This window comes from Pecten maximus, chromosome 15 (genome assembly GCF_902652985.1).
Source record: "Pecten maximus chromosome 15, xPecMax1.1, whole genome shotgun sequence".
In the NCBI taxonomy this organism is placed as follows: Eukaryota; Metazoa; Mollusca; class Bivalvia; order Pectinida; family Pectinidae; genus Pecten; species Pecten maximus.
In genome coordinates, this window is record NC_047029.1 from 6,456,735 (window position 1) to 6,481,203 (window position 24,469).

The following is a 24,469-nucleotide window of genomic DNA, read 5'->3' on the forward strand; positions in this document are numbered from 1 at the left end:
AGAAAAATATAATGATTGCTAAAAAATCTCGTAGACTTCTCGTTGCAAAACGGGAGAACATGGCGACCTCCTGTGTGCTTGCACTTGAGGGAATTATTTCTTAATTTACTGAATACACCGCCCACCATATTTCTCCAGGTATACGTTCTTAGATGGTTAACGCGACACTTATATTTCATGGCATTTTATAGACCAATCGGTATATGCTTTTAGACAGAATTGTAGTTTTAATATTTTCGGTCGAAATGAAAGTTCGGCCTGTTTCAGGAAGTTTGATGTTAAACATCAAGATGTTACATGTCATATCTAAAAATATAACTTCTACTTGAGTATTTATCCTACTTAAATTGTATCTTTTGTCATTTTGGTCTTATTCATGTGTGCAAACATTTTTGAAATACGTTTACATTGTTTTGATAGATCTAGAGTCTACATGTATTATTTTTTTACATGTAGATCTAGATATTGCACAATGCAAGATATTCGCATGTGGGTTAATGTTGCGTCCCGTTTTGTTGCTCATTAGTGTATTCATGTAAAATATACATTGTTGTACATTGTTGCAACTTGTACATTCCAATGACGTCACATTGTTTACAGATCCCGCGTTGTGTCTGCACTGCCTGACATGAAGGCTTCATTCTGTGTTTTTTAATGTTTTTGTTAGTTTTCTGATAATTCAATTGATCGGGTATGATTAAACAACCCCAATCAATATGAGGTGTGATTGTAATTTTAAGTTTAAACCGCATGTTGCGAAAAATACTTCAACTTTCACTTTGTCAGTGCATTCGTGATCGCAGCTTCGATCGGCTGTCATGGCAACGACGAGGACGGTGGTTTCATCACAGTGACGAATTTACAAACTTGCATGTGTACAGCCGAAAACTTCTAACTATACCTTATGTCTTTGGAAATCATCTGTAAATAATTAATTGAATTAATTACGATCCATTGCATTCGTTTATTAACGTTTGTTCGTTTCTATATGCCGATTTCGATACTTAAAACACTGAAGAGTTCCAATATTGGAGAATGAACATTAACACTTGCTCTATGAATCGTCCTAGAGCACCCGACTACCCCAAATCAATACTTATGAAACAGGTACGAGCGTGAAGGTAATTGTATGAGAGCAACGAAAAGTGCTGTACATTCTTACGAAAATGACAAACATCGTCAAAATTACTTAAAAAGTAGTCAATTAATCGGCATTTCTTCAATTAACACCAGTTTATAACGCCGTTATGTAACCATACTTGAATAAATAGAAGAATGTACAGCACTTTTTCTCGGTTTCTTAGCACGATGAATAAGTGTATCATATTTGTTTGTACGACAAAATACGTTGGTCGGGTGCTCTGGCCATATTTACCGACCAAGTGTTAATGTAGTCCTTCGTGCCGGTCACGTGAGAACACGAGGAACGACGAAAACATCCCGATAAAGACGTTGGACACCTAACATTAAAATCCGATCAAAATAACAAACAGAACTAACCGGGAAATCATTAAATATTGAATTTATATTAAAACATGATGTTTTTTGTTCTTTTTAATTATAAATGCAACATTAACCCACATGCGTTCTCATTAGGTACCAAATTGACCAAGGCCGTTTTCATTTTTGCGGTCCAAACGGTTGAACCAGTTGTACATCAGTCAGCATAGAAATTTTGAAACTTGTAATAAAAGGGGCATTATATTTATTGCTTCGTTCGGAAATCAGAAATATGCAAAATTTCTATTGATGAAATATATTTCTGAACAATGATTATATTAGTGTTTGTACCTACAAGCTGAAATAAACACCGAATTGTACAGGAAAAAAGCGTATCATATACAAAAACTGTAGGCTATGTCTTTGTGGTAATTAGTGATACTTCGGGTCAAATCAAGAATTTTCAGGACTTAATACTCAAAGAACTTTGGTTTATCTTGAGAGTATATCGTAATTGTCATATTAATGTAAAGATTATAACTTTTACTACTTGACAAAAATACATATTTCCCTGTAAGTTTAATTTTAATGACCTAAACTTTACTCAAATGAAGGAATGTCCCTTCAAACTATATATGACCTAATAAGGGCGCCCCTACCTTTTTTCCCCCAGAAAAAAATCTTTGACTGAGTTCAAAAGTAATAACCTATGTGAAATGTTTTGCTTCTTTATGTGTTTAATTTTCGTCACCCAATTAAGTCACTGGAATAGAAGTTTTCGCCATATATTCAGTGATACAGATGTCAGTACAAAGTGCACCCGAAACTAATGCTGAACACATGTATACAAATTACTTATCAATAATTATAACTACCATATTTATTTGCAGATCAAGTAAAAGACTTAATTCATGTTGTTAACTAAATGTTGTTAAAAACAGAAAGCTAGTAAAAGACAGCGTAAATCAATTATTAGGTCAAAGAAAACGATGTCTAATATGATCTGGGAAATCACCTGTATCTATAAATAGAATACAAAACAGATCGATCCATTTTGAACATAAATGTTGGAACACACATTCTCTGTTCTGAAAAACAGCTAGAATGGTTAACAAGTTTACAGGAATATTCTAGTGATGTTTAAGCTTAATTTATGATAATGAATAGATATCTTCATCTGGAATATTTTTAAGACTGAATATTTTACCGTTTCCACAGCCTTGGGTATTTTGCTATAAGGTATAGCTGTTTCATAAAACCTCAGAATAATGAATCTTTAATAAGGGCGCCCCCACTGTCAATTACCTGCGTCTTTATTAGGTCATATACGGTAGATACAAAAGGCTAATTATTATATAAACAAGCTTAAGTATGACAATTATTGAGAAGTGTGGGGAATTCAAATCACATTAAATGTTATTTGGTCATCACAATTTCTCGAACAATGAATTAATGATTGATTGATCATCCTCAAATAAAATTCAACACATTTTATATATAGACAAATCATTTGAAATGATCCTCAATTCTCAACCAGGAAAGTAATGAAATACAAAAAGAAAGTTAGTTGTGTTGCATTTGTACACAATGGATGAACCCAGGCTTTGTCACTTTATATAATTAGATCTTTTCTTGATAGACTTGTGTATAAAATATACTCATGATCATAGACGATCCTCCTGTAATCTAATTGAGAAAACATTCCATGCTTATTTTCCTAATGTGATCATGAGTTTGTAGAGAATCTGGATAATGCATATGCTTGAAAGTTGGATTTATGTTAAAACAACTGCAAACATTTTTGCTATGAATTACATTACATGTACAGGTGTATTTTTAGGTGCTGTGAAACAACAACCTTAAGTGATCATCACCAAATTTCGCTAGAACAAATTCATTCGGAACTTTTTGGGGAATCAAAATGTCGCTTATTTCTATGATAAATCCTGATGAGTTCAGGATGGGACTGGAAATAATTTGATCTTTCATATGTTTGAAGTCATTTGTTAAGTTATATATACTGTTTTTAGTTTCGGATTTTCCAATTGGAAATCAATAAATGAAATCTCCAATTGTTTTTACATTTGATATTTAAAATGAAAGTAGAATACTTTCGATTGGTGCGTCATTTCCCAAAAATAGGCCACACAAAAATTGGCGATGCTGGCCATGGTTGATCATGAGTTGGTTGAAGTGATTATGAAAGAAAAACCTAACATATATAAGCATGTTTTTCGTAACAGAGATTCTGATAGCAATTAAGTGGTTGCATGTTTTAAATCAGTCGATAGTGAAATGCTTGCACAACATATTTAACATGAACGTGCGAATCAATTGAACATATAAGGTAGGCCAATTCATCGGGAACAAATCAAATTTCCTATGCAAGTTTCTTCTAACTAAAGTTTTCAGATCTGAAATCACGATACAGATCAGTTATGACACGGAGACAAAAAAAAACCCAGTAAATTGGGTACAATTTAATAAACTTAGGAACGTTAAAACCATGACCCAGAATATACTGGGAGAGTATACGTAATTCACAGAATCTTATATATAGGGAATCACAATGTGGTTTATCAAGAAACATGATGGACATCACAGATTAATTATAATCAATCTAAGAATTCAACTTAATCATATATAGTATACCAATTCAGGTGAGGTTAAAAAATGTAATTCTTCACCGGTACCGTTCATCACCACTTTAACGCAACCACAGCCTTTTTAAAGAAAAGAAAATTCCTTAAAATGACATATAGGATAATCACCAGTAAAACATTCAGGAATCCACATAAAAACCAATGAAAATGTCTTCTTATTACATGCCATTTTATATTTATATAATATTTGCTTTTCTCCTGTATTTCGATCCCTCATGCACAGCACCTATGATCATAATTATAAGTGGCCTCGACACTTGATAAGTATTTGTTGTACTACTATAACATATATGAATATTCCAGAAACTGTTAATCACTGTCTGCATTAATTATTAATATCATTAAGTTTCAATGATTTAAGAAGTTCTGTGCATATATCCTTGCCTTTGGAAATCTGGGCCCAGTTTCATTAAAATAAGGAAATTCTTTTAATAACATTAAATTTCCCACCAGAGATATCGATTAAAGCATCACAGAATATGAAGATGGTTCCTTATAACTAAGATTATTTCCTTAAGTTCTGTAGTGCTTTCCTATCATAGAAAATTTAAGTTCAGAATTTCCTTAAGTGAGTAATGATGAAACTGGCCCCTGAAAGGGAAGAAAAACACAAGTATCAATATATGCCTCTATGTAATTAGTATTGTTGTGTCAATGTAATTTGATAGTTGTAATGATACACTATAAATTAGGAAGCTATGTAAAACAATTGATAGTTTATATAATTATGGTTTTGTTTTTTTTATTTTGGCAGATTTAATCGTTGACGATGTCCCTACGACCCCGGCGTGTTGATTTTGACACAACTTGGGTCAATTTGCTGGAAACTGTGAAGGGGGTAATAACTTGTGCCCAGGTACCCCGAGCTACCTGGAACGACAGATTCTCATATCCTTTCATCAGTCGTCACTATTTTGTATTGATGTTTCTCCCATCGTTCTATGCACGGCAATTTTCACACATTGAACAATCAAACATTTCTACTTGTCACTTGGATTGTGACTCTTTTGATCTTGTCAGCTGATCATGAACCTTAATGAATTTGAATTCATTTCATTTTTTGACTTTTCACAACAAAGTAACCTATCATTTAGTGTACGCATCAACATTAAGAATTTTGGCTTGTTGGATGTCACAGTGTATGTAGCATGTCCTGGTATAACATGTGCAAATATATATACTTTCCTTTACATGTACATTTTCCTTTTACCTAATTAGCGGCCAGGGTTAACTATTGATTCCCTGATCGGATGTGGAAAGTTTAGGGGTGCCTGTCTGATCACATGGGTTTTCTCTGAGTACTCGGGGTCTCCTCCCACACTGAGATCCCTCACGCTTCCATCCGGGCCAACAAGCATGATTAATATAAGTTGATATAACTTCTTTCACAATTGTTGTACACTAAATAATGCTTTCATGAATTTTTGTCTATAGCTCGATCAGTTTCTCAGAAAGTTAGTCTTAGTTTCCTCTGACTTTTTTCCTTGGCCAGCACATGTTGGTTTAAATGAAATTCTTGGATGTGAATAGAAGAGAGTATGTTGTTTAGGACAGGTGTTAATTAGTACATGAAGAAATACCTTGACACTAACCACAGATGTATATGCCCTGTGTGTAGCCTGCCCTGAACCCCTAGGGGACCGGCTTTACCAAGAGACTAAGAACTTCCTGGAAGCCCATGTAGAGACTCTACATAAGGTAATTATAAGGTGGGGACAGAATGTGAGATGTAATCTCCAAGGACATATTGTGTGGGGGATAATTATCATCCAAGGCTCTTAGTGGTGATCATGAGAAGAGGCTATTCGAATGGAGCCATGTAGATAAGAGGTTTTTATTCCCCTGTCACAAAATGGTCCGTGGCATCCTCAATATATCTGTACTTAAGGTTAAGAAGTTTTGCACTTTATATTTATATACAAGTGTACAGTACAATAAACTGTATATGCTCATTAGTAATGCGATGGTGCATATAGTTTGCAAGCATGCATGGAAGCCCTCTTGGATCGAACACCATTGCTGTTTAGTCAGTTTTAAAAATCAATTTTCTTTCTAGCTTTTGACATGTTTAAAATTTTGAGTTAAGTTTTGCATAAAGTTTATTTTCCAACTAAGTTGGAGTAAGGGTAATAAGGGTATATGTATATATCTTTCACAAGCGTTCTCGAGTCTCATTCTATGAATTTAGTCTGTCTTTTATTTCATTGTCTAGTATTTCTTCTACCACACATTAACAGATAATATTATGTGTTATTGCCATTATCAAAGAATGCAGTATATATAGTCAAAGCTTTCAGGAATTCAATATACATCTTACCAGTAAAAACTGTTTTAAATGACAAGTTTTTGCAACCTAAATATTGGTCACATAACTGATTTATCCTATTTCCAGAATGTTGTGGACGGTGGAGAAAAGAATTTCCTGTCTCTGTACCACACACACTGGGTACAGTACAGTAAAGGGTCCAGCTTCCTCAACCAGCTGTATGGGTATGTTAATAAAACTGGTCTTGATCATGATCAACTTCATCACATGAACTGATGAAGCTGTTTCAGTGAACAAGATCAGTTTGTTGAATTTCTGATATCGGTGAAAAAAATATCATCTTTCCTCATTTAATGTTAATTTGAAAAAATGAATAAAATCTTTGTATGCTTCAGTTGTAAATTGCTCACAACTTCTAATGAAATACTTGAGTTCTGTGTGATTGGAATCAATTTTGAAAATACTCTTTGAAAGCTGACCAATACACCTGAGGCTGTAAGTTGTTGGTTGAAGTTATACTTCAGTATTGTACGCAGTATGTCAAAGGTTTATATCCCTAGGTATCTAAACACGACCTATATATATACAGATGTACAGTGATGCTGACCCTGTTTTGTATCCCTAGGTATCTAAACACGACCTATATATATACAGATGTACAGTGATGATGACCCTGTTTTGTATCCCTAGGTATCTAAACACGACCTATATATATACAGATGTACAGTGATGATGACCCTGTTTTGTATCCCTAGGTACCTAAACACGACCTATATATAGTACAGTGATGATGACCCTGTTTTGTATCCCTAGGTATCTAAACACGACCTATATATAGTACAGTGATGATGACCCTGTTTTGTATCCCTAGGTACCTAAACACGACCTATATAAAGAAACAGAAGTATAGTGATGCTGACCTTAGCTATGGCGGGTTCTCTATCGAATCCTCTGACCAGATGCTGGAGATCGGAGAGGTAATTATAACGACTGTTGGCAGAGTCTGTTACATTATTAGTTATCTGGGTATTAATACAGTTCTGGTTTAGTAGTTAAACCATAAAAGTTTTGAAACCAATATTTATACTTTTCATATAATTACAAGTTCCTGATTTTGAATATGGTAATTGACTTTGTTTTTTTCAATTAGTACCGCTTCATGAAATTAAAACAATGATAATAAACTTTTTATGCCATCTTCCCTAACATGTTTTCTGTCCATTAGACCTACCTGGATAATTCCTTATGAACTTATGTACTTGCACATTTCATAATAATGCTTATTATTGAAAATTCTTGATAGAATTTACATCCCTATTACAAATCGAGTGAAATCCTTTTCTGATTTTCGGTTGCTATGTTTGGTTACTTTCATTTACCATCCGACTGATTTATGAAGTATTTTACTCACGATCAATGCCTTAGGTCAATTTACTTCAGTTTTAGATATGTCTGTGATTATCACTATATTGTCAATATATCTTGAACCCTGATAGCTTGCATTGGACACCTGGAAGCGTCTGATGGTAGAACCGTTGAAGGATGCGCTGGTGCGTCTGATTTTGATTGACGTGTGGCAGGACCGATGTAACGGCACAGTCAACCAGACCATTCTCCATGGTGTCATCAATTCATTTGTGAATGTAGAGGACTACAAAAAGAAGCATCCCCTACAACTGTATGAGGATATATTCGAGAAGCCGTTCCGGAAGGAGACGGGTGACTACTACAGACAGGAAGCAGCCAAATTGAAGGATGAGTGTAATTGTTCGGAATACATGGAAAAAGTGAGTTCTATAAAATATGAATTATCATTGTTTTTTTGTTGAAAACATCTACTAAAATACTACTTAGGGCAGTAATTGTTTGATCTTAGAGGAAAATTGTGAAAGTGAGAGCTTGTTGTTAGTTTACTGTCAACAATGATGGCAGTGATGATCGATCTCAGCAACAGCAACATTTCACTTAGATTTTGTGTGTGTGTCAAATTTTGATTAAACTTGAGATATAAAGCAGGACAGGCAAGACATAATCACATGTAATATTGTGTTTTAGTTATGGGGACAAGAATTAATCTTCAAAAATGATATTTTTCTGAATTAAACACATTATGCAAAGTGAATGATAGCTCCATATTTGAGGTAAAATTCTAATTTTTCATGCTGTTTGTTTCAATGTGAATGTATTTCTATGGGTACTTGATGTCATTGCAAAGTGTTAAATTTAAATGATATATTGAAATTCTTTGAATGGGTTTATAGCTAGATGTAGTATGACATTACAAAAAGTATTGCACTTCTTCATTTATGACTGCAGGGGTCGTTTGGGGGACATATGTAATGGTCCTTGTTACATTAAATACTAGTTGTTAATTTGTAATCATCAAAGAATATCAAATTCTCAGTATCTTTTTGCGTTTTGTTTCTCCCTAGGTTATATTTAGGTTAGACAATGAGGATTTCCGTAGTCGGAAGTTCCTTCACCCGAGTTCGTACAATAAGATCACGTTTGAGTGCCAACAACGTATGGTGGCTGACCACTTACAGTTTCTACACGGCGAATGTAAGGAGATGGTCAAGCTGAAACACACTAAAGGTACAGTAGTCAAATCAGGTGGCCATGCCACTCTAATGTTACTTATCATTTTAGGGCCATTCGAGAATAATTTTTATCAGCCACTTATCATTTTAGTGGTATTCCAGAATAATTTGTATCGGCCACTTATCATTTTAGGGCTATTCCAGAATAATTTGTATGGGTTACTAACATTTTAGAGCTATTTCAGAATAATTTTTATCAGCCACTAATGACTTATCATTTTATGGCTAGTCGAGAATAATTTGTATGGGTCACTCATCATTGTAGGGCTATTCCAGAATAATTTGTATGGGAGGCACTTGTATTAAAATTTGATAGTGATGGGGTAAATCCATATTTTTCTTGTATTCCTAGTACAGAATATGTTTTAGTATTTGATGTGTGATGGGGGGTAAATCCCCGTTTTGAAGTATCGTTATACAAAATATGTTTTAATATTTTATGGGTGGTAGGGGTTTCTGAAAAAATGCCTTCCACTCCTCCCACTCACATAATTTTCGAACAGCCCTTAGCCAACCATCATCCGACAATGTGCTATTTAAATTACCTTTAAATTAATTTGTGTTATCATTATTAGTTTGTTTATTATGTACCAGTAGGACCTTTCTCAGATTTAATATGTAGGTTCCCCTTGGTCTGTAGTTGTGGATGCTCAATTTCGAGGCTGATTTAGTGGTTGGAAAACAGAATGGCTGACAGATGGCCATCTTGGATTTTATCATTTAATAATTAAGTGTAACATATTCATTTCTTAAACTTAAAGGTCTAATCTTTATTACGATATATTCATATTGTTACATGTATCGTATACGATATGATTATTTTGCTTTGTAGACTTGTCCAATATGTATCGACTACTTAAGCCTATAAATGGTGGACTCGGCGTCCTGATACAGGAGGTGGAGTCCCATATTCGGCGGACAGGACTCGAGGCAGTCAAAAACCTTAAGGGTGAAAATGTAAGATGGTTTTCCAAAATAAAAACAAGTTATCATAAAGCCTTTCAATAGTTCACCTATCAAAAATATGGAGAAAGAAACTGCCCAAAACTTTCTTTCTAATAGAGATACACATATTTATGTAAGCTCGAAGCTACCAAATGCAGTAAAAGAAAGCAGATCATCAGACAAAGATTATTTCTAATACACTGAATTACATTGAAATTAAAGAGAAAAGTTCCAGTGATAAATCATTAACATACTCATAGAGATTAAGTTTAATAGGTGTAAGTAATCATAGGTAAAAAAGGCCATTTAACCAAACCAGATCAAGCCCCATGGATTCTCTGGATCTTGTTTTTTGAAATCATGTTTTTTAGGGAATTATGATAATTATTCAATTCCCATCCTAGTATTTAAATATTGTTAAATCCCATAACCAGTTTTTCACACTGGAAATGGATGTAGATTAATTAGAGTTTCACCATACAGGACTATTTTTTTCAGAATTTCAAGATTTTTTATTTGCAGTTGATATTTTTTCTAAATGCGCAGTTTTTCAAGATTGTACACCTATAGTTGCTGTAGATCAGCTAAATGTATTGTCTTATTGTGACAAAGGTAGATGTTATTTCAAATTAATTATGAAAAAAACAACTTTATATTGATTTTGAAATCTTTTGTTGTATGTATAGGTATTAACATTCATTGTATGTTCTATTGTTTAGATACCAGCCCAGTTTGTGGAGTCTATGTTGGAGGTACACAAGCATTACACAGAGCTTATACAGCAGACGTTTCAGACTGATCAACAGTTTGTAGGAGCTCTAGACAAGGTAAACATCTTAATACTGTCCTAGGTCTAGTCATACACAGTAACAAAGATTGTAGGAGCTCTAGACAAGGTAAACATCTTAATACTGTCCTAGGTCGAATCCTACACAGTAACAAAGGTTGTAGCAGCTCTAGACAAGGTAAACATCTTAATACTGTCCTAGGTCGAGTCCTACACAGTAACAAAGGTTGTAGGAGCTCTAGACAAGGTAAACATCTTAATACTGTCCTAGGTCGAGTCCTACACAGTAACAAAGGTTGTAGGAGCTCTAGACAAGGTATACATCTTAATACTGTCCTAGGTCGAGTCCTACACAGTAACAAAGGTTGTAGGAGCTCTAGACAAGGTATACATCTTAATACTGTCCAAGGTCGAGTCCTACACAGTAACAAAGGTTGTAGGGGCTCTAGACAAGGTATGCATCTTAATACTGTCCTAAGTCGAGTCCTACACAGTAACAAAGGTTGTAGGAGGTCTAGACAAGGTACATCTTAATACTGTCCTAGGTCGAGTCCTACACAGTAACAAAGGTTGTAGGAGGTCTAGACAAGGTACATCTTAATACTGTCCTAAGTCGAGTCCTACACAGTAACAAAGGTTGTAGGAGGTCTAGACAAGGTACATCTTAATACTGTCCTAAGTCGAGTCCTACACAGTAACAAAGGTTGTAGGAGGTCTAGACAAGGTACATCTTAATACTGTCCTAAGTCGAGTCCTACACAGTAACAAAGGTTGTAGGAGGTCTAGACAAGGTACATCTTAACACTGTCCTAGGTCGAGTCATACACAGTAACAAAGGTTGTAGGAGGTCTAGACAAGGTATACATCTTAATACTGTCCTAGGTCGAGTCATACACAGTAACAAACGTTGTAGGAGATCTAGACAAGGTAAACATCTTAATACTGTCCTAGGTCGAGTCATACACAGTAACAAAGGTTGTAGGAGCTCTAGACAAGGTACATCTTAATACTGTCCTAGGTCGAGTCCTACACAGTAACAAAGGTTGTAGAGATCTAGACAAGGTATACATCTTAATACTGTCCTAGGTCGAGTCCTACACAGTAACAAAGATTGTAGAGGCTCTAGACAAGGTAAACATCTTAATACTGTCCTAGGTCGAGTCCTACACAGTAACAAAGGTTGTAGGAGCTCTAGACAAGGTATACATCTTAATACTGTCCTAGGTCGAGTCCTACACAGTAACAAAGGTTGTAGGAGCTCTAGACAAGGTAAACATCTTAATACTGTCCTAGGTCGAGTCCTACACAGTAACAAAGATTGTAGGAGCTCTAGACAAGGTAAACATCTTAATACTGTCCTAGGTCGAGTCCTACACAGTAACAAAGGTTGTAGGGGCTCTAGACAAGGTATACATCTTAATACTGTCCTAGATCGAGTCCTACACAGTAACAAAGGTTGTAGGAGGTCTAGACAAGGTACATCTTAATACTGTCCTAGGTCGAGTCCTACACAGTAACAAAGATTGTAGAGGCTCTAGACAAGGTATACATCTTAATACTGTCCTAGGTCGAGTCCTACACTGTAACAAACGTTGTAGGAGCTCTAGACAAGGTATACATCTTAATACTGTCCTAGGTCGAGTCCTACACAGTAACAAAGGTTGTAGGAGCTCTAGACAAGGTATACATCTTAATACTGTCCTAGGTCGAGTCCTACACAGTAACAAAGGTTGTAGGAGCTCTAGACAAGGTATACATCTTAATACTGTCCTAGGTCGAGTCCTACACAGTAACAAAGGTTGTAGGAGCTCTAGACAAGGTATACATCTTAACACTGTCCTAGGTCGAGTCATACACAGTAACAAAGGTTGTAGGAGGTCTAGACAAGGTATACATCTTAATACTGTCCTAGGTCGAGTCATACACAGTAACAAACGTTGTAGGAGATCTAGACAAGGTAAACATCTTAATACTGTCCTAGGTCGAGTCATACACAGTAACAAAGGTTGTAGGAGCTCTAGACAAGGTACATCTTAATACTGTCCTAGGTCGAGTCCTACACAGTAACAAAGGTTGTAGAGATCTAGACAAGGTATACATCTTAATACTGTCCTAGGTCGAGTCCTACACAGTAACAAAGATTGTAGAGGCTCTAGACAAGGTAAACATCTTAATACTGTCCTAGGTCGAGTCCTACACAGTAACAAAGGTTGTAGGAGCTCTAGACAAGGTATACATCTTAATACTGTCCTAGGTCGAGTCCTACACAGTAACAAAGGTTGTAGGAGCTCTAGACAAGGTAAACATCTTAATACTGTCCTAGGTCGAGTCCTACACAGTAACAAAGATTGTAGGAGCTCTAGACAAGGTAAACATCTTAATACTGTCCTAGGTCGAGTCCTACACAGTAACAAAGGTTGTAGGAGGTCTAGACAAGGTACATCTTAATACTGTCCTAAGTCGAGTCCTACACAGTAACAAAGGTTGTAGGAGGTCTAGACAAGGTACATCTTAATACTGTCCTAAGTCGAGTCCTACACAGTAACAAAGGTTGTAGGAGGTCTAGACAAGGTACATCTTAACACTGTCCTAGGTCGAGTCATACACAGTAACAAAGGTTGTAGGAGGTCTAGACAAGGTATACATCTTAATACTGTCCTAGGTCGAGTCATACACAGTAACAAACGTTGTAGGAGATCTAGACAAGGTAAACATCTTAATACTGTCCTAGGTCGAGTCATACACAGTAACAAAGGTTGTAGGAGCTCTAGACAAGGTACATCTTAATACTGTCCTAGGTCGAGTCCTACACAGTAACAAAGGTTGTAGAGATCTAGACAAGGTATACATCTTAATACTGTCCTAGGTCGAGTCCTACACAGTAACAAAGATTGTAGAGGCTCTAGACAAGGTAAACATCTTAATACTGTCCTAGGTCGAGTCCTACACAGTAACAAAGGTTGTAGGAGCTCTAGACAAGGTATACATCTTAATACTGTCCTAGGTCGAGTCCTACACAGTAACAAAGGTTGTAGGAGCTCTAGACAAGGTAAACATCTTAATACTGTCCTAGGTCGAGTCCTACACAGTAACAAAGATTGTAGGAGCTCTAGACAAGGTAAACATCTTAATACTGTCCTAGGTCGAGTCCTACACAGTAACAAAGGTTGTAGGGGCTCTAGACAAGGTATACATCTTAATACTGTCCTAGATCGAGTCCTACACAGTAACAAAGGTTGTAGGAGGTCTAGACAAGGTACATCTTAATACTGTCCTAGGTCGAGTCCTACACAGTAACAAAGATTGTAGAGGCTCTAGACAAGGTATACATCTTAATACTGTCCTAGGTCGAGTCCTACACTGTAACAAACGTTGTAGGAGCTCTAGACAAGGTATACATCTTAATACTGTCCTAGGTCGAGTCCTACACAGTAACAAAGGTTGTAGGAGCTCTAGACAAGGTATACATCTTAATACTGTCCTAGGTCGAGTCCTACACAGTAACAAAGGTTGTAGGAGCTCTAGACAAGGTATACATCTTAATACTGTCCTAGGTCGAGTCCTACACAGTAACAAAGGTTGTAGGAGCTCTAGACAAGGTATACATCTTAACACTGTCCTAGGTCGAGTCATACACAGTAACAAAGGTTGTAGGAGGTCTAGACAAGGTATACATCTTAATACTGTCCTAGGTCGAGTCATACACAGTAACAAACGTTGTAGGAGATCTAGACAAGGTAAACATCTTAATACTGTCCTAGGTCGAGTCATACACAGTAACAAAGGTTGTAGGAGCTCTAGACAAGGTACATCTTAATACTGTCCTAGGTCGAGTCCTACACAGTAACAAAGGTTGTAGAGATCTAGACAAGGTATACATCTTAATACTGTCCTAGGTCGAGTCCTACACAGTAACAAAGATTGTAGAGGCTCTAGACAAGGTAAACATCTTAATACTGTCCTAGGTCGAGTCCTACACAGTAACAAAGGTTGTAGGAGCTCTAGACAAGGTATACATCTTAATACTGTCCTAGGTCGAGTCCTACACAGTAACAAAGGTTGTAGGAGCTCTAGACAAGGTAAACATCTTAATACTGTCCTAGGTCGAGTCCTACACAGTAACAAAGATTGTAGGAGCTCTAGACAAGGTAAACATCTTAATACTGTCCTAGGTCGAGTCCTACACAGTAACAAAGGTTGTAGGGGCTCTAGACAAGGTATACATCTTAATACTGTCCTAGATCGAGTCCTACACAGTAACAAAGGTTGTAGGAGGTCTAGACAAGGTACATCTTAATACTGTCCTAGGTCGAGTCCTACACAGTAACAAAGGTTGTAGGAGCTCTAGACAAGGTAAACATCTTAATACTGTCCTAGGTCGAGTCCTACACAGTAACAAAGGTTGTAGGAGCTCTAGACAAGGTATACATCTTAATACTGTCCTAGGTCGAGTCCTACACTGTAACAAAGGTTGTAGGAGCTCTAGACAAATGATTCCAATTTTTTCACTGTTTGGCATGACCAGATTTATCAAAAAATTTTGTAATTCCCCCGTACCACTAATTGTGTACCTCTCGATTGTAATTTATTTGTTCCACACCAATATGTATGAAATGATGAATTGCGACCAAAAAAGTCCATTGATGAACTATTGTTTACCTTACAGGCTTGTGCTGCGGCGATAAACTACCGACACAATCCTAAACACCCATGTAAATCAGCTGAGCTGGTGAGTACACGGGTCCAGTATAGATGTAAATCAGCTGAGCTGGTGAGTACAATACAACGGTCCAGCATAGATCTGTCCCCAAACAACAGGGAGGATTCAGCTCTCATAGCTATAGAAATACCCATGTAAAATACATCCTGGAAGGAATCTGGTATTAGAAGATATTGTCAGCTCAGACATTTTTCTCCCGCTTGAATAAAACAGTAAATTAGAAATGTCATACACATTTTGTGAAATTGATTGAAATTGATTAGAAGGACTCTTTGCGTGGTTATCCATCAAACTCTTGTGGACTTTTGATATTGAAGTGACTGACTTGATGTTAAGTCACTACAGGTTGATGACACTGATTTTGTTGTTGTCTTTGATTGGTAAATGATATAAAGCAAAATGAAGAATTGATTTATTAGTAACATATCAAAATGTGTTGTTACCGTGGTAACATTTGATTGTTTGTCTTTTTCAGCTTGCTAAATACTGTGATAACTTACTAAAGAAGAGTTCTAAGGGAATCTCTGAGATGGAGTTGGATGACAAATTGTCTAGCTGTATTACCGTCTTTAAATATTTGGATGATAAGGATGTTTTCCAGAGGGTAAATATTTATCGGAAAGTGATCTCCCTTGTTATCCGTAGTGATGCATCAATTTTTAAGATTTTATTTGAACAAGAAACATTTATCAATTTTGTATTTTTGTTCGGGTAAATTTGTAAAAATTAAAATCAGAAAAAAATGTATTGATGGAGGCAAGATCAAAATCCAAATTACTATTCAGGCTCATGTAACCAAATCATTATCTGAATATTGAAATGTAGAACTAGGATGTTTTTTTATCATCAATCAAGGTATAAATTAAAAAATATGGTTAATTAAAAAATGCTGCATTTGTCAGTACTGTAACATCAGGGAATGCTGTTTCTGAAAATAGCATGACCCGGTCAATATCACAATTTAGTGACTTGATAAAGATTCAATCAATCATAGTGTAGGAAACAAATGCTCTAGATGAGGTTTGAAAGTTATCTTATAATGGGGAAGGTTTGTTGTGTTTAAAATATTTGCTTTTTGGGTGCTGGATAAAGCATGCAAAATGAGTACAACTTGCAATTTAGTTGTAAAATAAAAAAAAAATTGTATGGACACTTTTTAATTACTTTACCACAAAGAAGGTGACATGGACTAAAAAACAGCTCTTCATACATAACTGTTTCAAAATCTTGAAGCTCCTTAAAGAATTCAATATGAATGAAGTTTCAGCACTATATGCTCCAGTTTGGATAGGATTTCTGTTCTAGACATTTTTTGTTGGATATTAGTAAGGACAATGACAGAGATGAAATGACACAATGAACATTGTTGTATATATTATTGTTATATTATTATTTGCACGCTAACCACAAAAGTTTGTATCTACAAAATAATTCCAAAGCTCTGTACCAGGAAAGAAAGTACACACAAACATTTCCTATTATGCCGTATCTGTTCACACACTACATAGAGAATTTTTGTACATCAGTTATGATATCTTATTCTTGTACTTTCAGTTTTACTCGCGGATGTTGGCCAAGAGGTTAATATTCTCACAGTCTGCGTCAATGGATGCTGAGGAAGCCATGATTAATAAACTCAAGGTAATTATAGGACGTTATGTTTATTATGGTAATCTGAACAAGGTCTGCATTATTATCACAATCTGAACAGGTCTACAGTAAAAGTTACATATATAACAAGTACAGATGCTGGAACAGTGCTGTTTTGAGTATAAAAACACTTGCTAAATTGTCCTCTGTAACATAACATCTTATTCTTTGTCTTTCACTCTTGAAGAGGCTGTGTAACAATTCAAAATCAAATATATAATTTAATCCTAAATATCTTAAACAGTTTAATTAGACTTAAAAGAATACAAAAAAGTATAATTATGCTACAGGACATTAATTAAACATGTACTTGTACTTTGTGGGGGAAAATGTATGATATTTCTTCTTTTTCTCACTTACAGCAAGCTTGCGGGTACGAGTTCACCAATAAGTTGCACCGAATGTTTACAGATATGAGTATAAGTATGGGCCTCAACAACGACTTCAGCGACTTCATCAGAAACAAGGACAATGAGGACCTCGGTGTCAATTTCACCATCATGGTGTTACAGGTCTGTGTTATTTGTTAACAGGAGTATGATGATGTACAGGCTTTTTTTATGTCGCCTGCTATTTTATTGGTGGGGAGGGGTTGGGGGAGAGTGGGGCGGGGTTGGGGGAGAGTGGGGCATATGTAACATTACCTATGTCTGTCCCCCAATTCTAGATAAATGACATAAGGATAACTTAGAAAAAAAGTTCTTTGCATAGGAGTGGGGGCATAATTGCCTGACATTTTCTAGTTTTCTTTGAACGTGACGGATGAAATTATATACACATGAATTAATCTGTCACATTTTCAATAATTTATTTTTTTCATCAGATTTTGTTATTGAAGAATAAAGTAGTAACAAATATTATATGGTACATATGTACTTATTTTGTTGTGAAATGTTGTTTCAGGCAGGAGCTTGGCCTATCGGACAAAGTAACCTTCCAACTTTTGCCATTCCGCAGGAGTTAGAACGTAGTGTGAGAATGGTAGGTGTCATTGTAATGATTCTATAAAAATGTGTTAAATTAAGGTATTACACAGCAGGTTTTTATTCAGAATTGCAATTTAAGTTTTACAGAAGACATACAATCAGTTTATACATTGAATTACATAGCTTATCCGCATTTGTCTATTAGCAGATGTTTTTCACCTGTGAAAGATATAATTTTCTAATAGTTAAAAGAATCAATCTAATTGTGAAATGTTTGATGCATAATATTTCTTTTGTATTTCAGTTTGAAACATTCTATAATGGAAAATTTAGTGGTAGAAAATTGACGTGGATGCATAATTTCTGTAGTGGTAAGTGAATTAATATGGATTATTTTCTAAATTGAAAATTTCAGAAAGATTTTACTTATTACGGGGATGTATATGTTTCCAATATCTAATGTTAGATATGAAATAAAAATATGAATTCAAGAGGTTCATAATTCAAAAGGTAATTTCTTAGTTCTGTAAGAATCTTAAATGTAATGAATGTAATGAGTCGTCATCAGAAAAAAAGATCCAGATTGCTAATGTTATATTGTGTGCTTATAGTAGTTGTACATGATTAAGATATACTTAGTTATTAATTCTAAGCGGCCCATCAGCACTATTATGTTGGCCAAAACGTGGTGAGTAAAAATGGGCAAAAAAGGAAACAACATCAAACAAACAAGAACAAGACATGTAAAAATGTAAATATATATTGGCACACTCACATATAGTTAATAATGAAAAAAAAGTGACAATGGTTACACTGAGAACATGACATAGAGGCTCTTTTGGTGTGTGGCATTACATTTGTACAGTTAAAAATGAAATTTATTTTATTTTTATTTTTTTAATTTTTTTTTTTAATTTTTGCCATATTATGGACTAAACTGTTATTGCTGTATTCTCGAGGTTAAAGTTTTGGTTAAAGTTTTGTAATGGCACACCATTCACTTAATAATGGTATAAGGATGCTGATTCTTTGCATAAAGGTTCTTTTGGTGTGTGGCATTACATTTGTACAGTTAAAAATGAAAAAAATTATTTTCATTTTTTGAAAATTTTGGCATATTATGAACTTAACTTTTTTCTCTGTATTCTTCAGGTTAAAGTTTTGGTTAAAATTTTATAATGGCACACCATTCACTTAATATGGTATTGGGATTACTTTTGTACAGTTAAAAATGAAAAAATTATTTTCACTTTTTAAATTTTTTCCATAATATGGACTTCACTGTTTTCTCTGTATTGAATGCTTCACTGATATGAGGTTCTTTTGGAATAAAATCAGTGTACTACTATGCTGTGCTATGCAGAATCATGTTTATATTTCAATCCAAGGCTGTTATTACACATTTCAATTTAAATTCACTTTAGATTCTTTTACTCTGTATAGTAGACATACCAAAAGAATACCTGAATATCTTTTAGGGGCAGGAAACATTGTTTATTCAACCCAATAGAGTTGAATTTACACATTGTTTGGAATGAACTTATTTTCATAAAATGATCATGTTTCAGTTTTGGCTAAACTTTTTTTACTCAAATTAGGCTAAAGTTTTAACTTGAGTGCACCGTAAGGGGACATGTATTGGTTTAGCAATACTCACAGAATGCTTGTTTTTATATCACACCTTGTGGAAGATGGACATGATGAATTATTTAATTTAAAAGCACGGAAATCAGTGACAAGTGTGTGCTTTATTTCTTTGTAGCTGAGTTAAAATTTAACTACCTGAAGCGACCATTCATCGTTACCATGGGAACGTTCCACATGGCAATGTTACTGCTTTATAACACCTGTGATAGACTGACCTTCACAGAGCTCATGGATAACACAAAGTTACCAGAGAAAGAGCTCGTCAAGCAGATCCAGGGGCTCATTGACACGAAGCTTGTTATTGTTACGGTAAATGTTCCATTACAGCTAACTTCAAAATCCAGGCTTATTTGTAATGAATCCAATTATAATAACCATGTAAGGTCGATGTTGATACATACAATATTAATGTAACTTAACATGAAATCTGGACTAAGTTTTGTTGAATGATATTAAAATTTGTATATGTGAGACAATAAACAATTCCATGCTTTTGTCAATTCTATTGTATAATTTTTAATCGATGTAATGTTATATATATGACGTTGTTGATTGTATTGTTCCTTGGAAATAAAGATTTAGGAATTATTCTTTGAACAATTTCCCCTAATACTGACAATGTTGCTGTTTCCAGGGAGACAAGGATGATCTATGTCGATGTTCCTTTGACCTCAATATGGAGTACACAAATAAACGTACGAAGTTCAAAATCGCAAGCACTGGTCAACGAGAGTCTCCGCAGGTATGTCAAACTCAAAGTTTATGACCTTTTAAATGATGAGGTCAAATATCATGATCTCCTTAAATTACATAGACATTTAAATCACTCATAAATCATGGAATCACTGGAAGGTAAAAAATCATTGATATACTGTCTGGTTGAAGTGCATAGATGGTTTTGAGTTATTGATTTAGGGTCACCCATCCACAAATACAAGCCATCCTTCAGTGACCTAAACTGTTGATAGGACGTTAAACAATACTAAACCACAAAATACATATTTACTATGACAATATTATAAGTTTATTTGTCAAGCACCTTGTATACACTGATTACCATATGTATGGGGCCGCGTTGGCCAAAATGGTTGAGGTGTCCCAACACTTTATCACTAGCCCTCCACCTCAGGGTTGCGAGTTCGAAACCTACGTGGGGCAGTTGCCAGGTACTGACCGTAGGCCGGTGGTTTTTCTCTGGTTACTCCAGCTTTCCTCCACCTCCAAAACCTGGCACGTTCTTAAATGACTCTGGTTGTTAATAGGACATTAAACAAAACAAACCAAACCAAACCAAATACTATATGCATGGAGAAGCTTTTGGTATTTTTCCTCAAATAAGCCCCAGCTCTCAACTAAAGTAAAAGTTAAGTATCAAAAGTTTGTTGAGCGCCCATTTGTGAGCCACTTTTAGGTTACTATTTTGAAATGGACGATTCTGCAAAAATGAAGAAGGGGCTTATTTGTGGGCAGGAGGTTATTTGCAGATAAATCCAGGTAGATTATCTAGTAGTTGTCTGCAGGTAAAAACTGAAGTAACTAGCTTACTGTTCATTCCTTTGACAAAATAAGAGAAAATCTTTTGTAAATGATAAAATATCTACACCATTGGTGTTGTAAATGATTGTGTCTATCAACAGGAAGTAGAAAGTACCCACAATGCAGTAGATGAGGACAGAAAGATGTATCTACAAGCAGCCATTGTCCGAATCATGAAGGCGAGAAAGATCCTAAAACACACCATGTTGATACAGGAGGTATGTGCATGTGTATTCTGTAAATAGTAACTTGATAAAAGGTCAAGTGATTTCTGAAGGATTTTCTTCAGTTGTGTCCTGAACATCTTCAAAATGTTTCATTATACTGTAAGAGGTATGTGTTCTCAAACTGTTGACGAGTTCCATTATACTATAAGAGATAAAAAGAGGTTACACAACGAGTGGTTGTTGGATATGGAATTTTATTTCACACGAGTAAGTTATTTTTTAAGAGTTACAAAAGACACGAGCTTTAGCGAGTGTTTTTTGCAACTTTTAAAAAATAACTTACGAGTGTGAAATAAATTCCATATCCAACAATTTCGAGTCGTGTGACCTGTTTCTACCACAATAATATCGGCTTGAATCAAAGAGAAACTTGGCCAAGTATAATTTCGCGTATGCAAATAAAGTGTACCGGTGACGTCCGGGACCCGGTGATGTGACGTCATTAGATTATTGATGACGTCAATAACAATTGCAGCTTGGGTCAAAGTTCACCGTGTTAGCCAATCAAAATGCGTACAGAGTTTATACCACGTGTGGTATAAACAGATTGTTAATCAACAGCTGTAATGATTAACTGATGGTCTGAGAGTTGAATAACACAGGGTATTGTGGTAGAAGATATGATAATTAATGGATGCAGGCAATATGCCTCTATATCCATATCTGAGTTATTGGTTTAAAACGTTAGTGTTTCTTCGGGATATTGTGAGATATATGATGTGTTCTCAAACTACCGAAGTTCAACTTCAGAATTCATGTATCTTTTTACCAGAAATCACCAGATGTTATGACAAAATATATACAGATCAGGAAATTGAGATTATTTGTGAATAGTGAAATTTCACTCTTTTATCACTATATAACAAAATTAATGTTGTCTTTCCACAGGTGATCAGCCAGGCCCGAGCGCGGTTCACTCCCAATATTCCCATGATTAAAAAGTGTATAGAAGCTTTGATAGACAAACAGTATCTGGAACGGACTCCCAACTCGTCAGACGAGTATCGCTACGTAGCATAGCATCACTTAGCAACCGGTAGGGTTGGTGGTTAGGACAATGTGATACTTGGAAATGCTGTCTTCATTGTTTTGTTAACATATTTCCTGGATTAACGAAGGACAGAATGTTTACGCTGGAATGGATGGAAAAAGAATGTGATAGTGATTTTCATGTGATTCGTGTCATACAATCCGTAGAGTGGACATATTATATGTGTGAAAGTGATCATGCTACACAAATTTCTTCAGTGGAATATTACTTGTGTAATACAAGGTTGGGTGATGGTTTTCACCTTCACTGAATTCATAAGCCATTGAGAAACAACAGTTTGTGATGTTTTATGAAAAATTTGAAATCTAATATTAATTTCTAAATCATGGCCATATGTGATCTCTCTCCAAATCTCAAGTGGTAGGTTGGCTTGTTTTGATTTGCTTGAACGTCAACACAGATTATAGAAAATGTCTCAATCTAACAGATGTTAATTCGTTTCTGGAATTCTGACAAATTTCCCTAAAGATTGTTTCATCAATTTTTAGCTGGAAAAAAAAATGTAATTTTATTGTCTACTTTAAGTTCAAAATGAGGCAGTATTCTGAAGTCCCCGTGATATGATGATGTGACCTAGTTCCGACCAGTTGTGGCTGTGACCTAGTTAACAAATATTGATATATAAACCAACGTTAAGGTTGAAATCTTTGACCTTTGAACTCTTACTGGAGTCATGACCTCTAAATTATATTAAAAGAAGATTTTGTACAATGTCATGTATATGCATTTGAAATAAATGTTGTTGTCATAGAGACAATGACATCAAAATATGGATGTTGTTTGTGGTACTGAAGCATATTCCTATACAAACTAGACACAAATTACTACACGTTAGTAACCAGATATAGCTACTACACAAATTATTATTCCCATACTGTGAAATCAGTAGTAGTTTGGAATCTCTCCCAGGGTACATTGCGGTTCCCTTTATAACAGTGTATGAAGGGAACCGCAATGCACTCTGGGAGAGATTGAGAAGTTTGAAGGTATTCTGATACTTGACCGTTACACAAAGTTTGATCAAAATCTTTTAATGATATATTATGAACAAAGGGATATAGTAGCAAGACTTGGCTTCTCTTCAGAATATCTACTATTCTATCCAAAGCTTCTCCGTGAGTCCCAAAGGGAGCGGTATACAGTTATTTCATGAATTCCATGTGTAGTACTTATTCACATACACGTGTTATTTCATCGTTTGTGTTATCTTTCGAAGTTCAGTTTCTCTGCCAGAAAGCAGTATATACCAGTAAGACACGAATGTTTTGTTATCCCCTCGCGACGAAAGTCGGGGAGGGGATATAGCGTTCCGTTCGTACGTACGTATGTTCACTTTTTGTCAGCGCTCTTGCGACTTCATTTTTGAACGGATTCTGACCAAACTTCATATATGGGTCCAGCATGGGAATACCTCGAACGAGTTCGTGTTTCAGGGTGCCAAGGTCAAGGTCAAGGTCACCGTTACTATTTATAGAAAATCTTTGTCAGCACTCTTGCAACTTCATTTCTGAACAGATCCTGACCAAACTTCGTATATGGGTCCAGCATGGGAATACCTCAAACGAGTTCGTGTTTCAGGATGCCAAGGTCAAGGTCAAGGTCAGCGTTACTATTTATAGAAAATCTTTGTCAGCGCTCTTGCGACTTCATTTTTGAACGGATCCTGACCAAACTTCATATATGGGTCCAGCATGGGAATACCTCGAACGAGTTCGTGTTTCAGGGTGCCAAGGTCAAGGTTAAGGTCACCATTACTATTTATAGAAAATCTTTGTCAGCACTCTTGCGACTTCATTTCTGAACGGATCCTGACCAAACTTCATATATGGGTCCAGCATGGGAATACCTCGAACGAGTTCATGTTTTAGGGCGCCAAGGTCAAGGCCAATGTCACCGTTACTATTTATAGAAAATCTTTGTCAGCGCTGTAATGCGACTTCATTTTTGAACGGGTCCTGACTAAACTTCATATATGGGTCAAGCATGGCAATATACCTCAAACAAGTTCGTG

General features: G+C 35.6%; 1 protein-coding gene across 2 annotated transcripts; it reads left to right on the forward strand.

Annotated features, from left to right (window-relative positions):
* The first annotated feature begins 35 nt into the window (after nucleotides 1-35).
* On the forward strand, nucleotides 36-23,228 carry LOC117343703 (cullin-2-like). 2 transcript variants are annotated; one of them, XM_033906169.1, is made up of 19 exons: nucleotides 36-138; nucleotides 4,858-4,991; nucleotides 5,699-5,801; nucleotides 6,496-6,593; nucleotides 7,241-7,346; nucleotides 7,866-8,156; nucleotides 8,802-8,964; nucleotides 9,802-9,926; nucleotides 10,634-10,741; nucleotides 15,368-15,472; nucleotides 15,897-16,025; nucleotides 16,976-17,062; nucleotides 17,434-17,583; nucleotides 17,975-18,052; nucleotides 18,302-18,368; nucleotides 19,760-19,953; nucleotides 20,279-20,386; nucleotides 21,282-21,398; nucleotides 22,296-23,228. In XM_033906169.1, the coding sequence occupies exons 2-19, from the start codon at nucleotides 4,873-4,875 to the stop codon at nucleotides 22,425-22,427; spliced, it is 2,280 nt and encodes a 759-aa protein (XP_033762060.1). In that variant the 5' UTR covers nucleotides 36-138; nucleotides 4,858-4,872; the 3' UTR covers nucleotides 22,428-23,228. The 2 variants fall into 2 exon arrangements, with proteins under 2 accessions (XP_033762060.1, XP_033762061.1); XM_033906170.1 differs by having other exon boundaries at nucleotides 15,368-15,430.
* The last annotated feature ends 1,241 nt before the right edge of the window (nucleotides 23,229-24,469 follow it).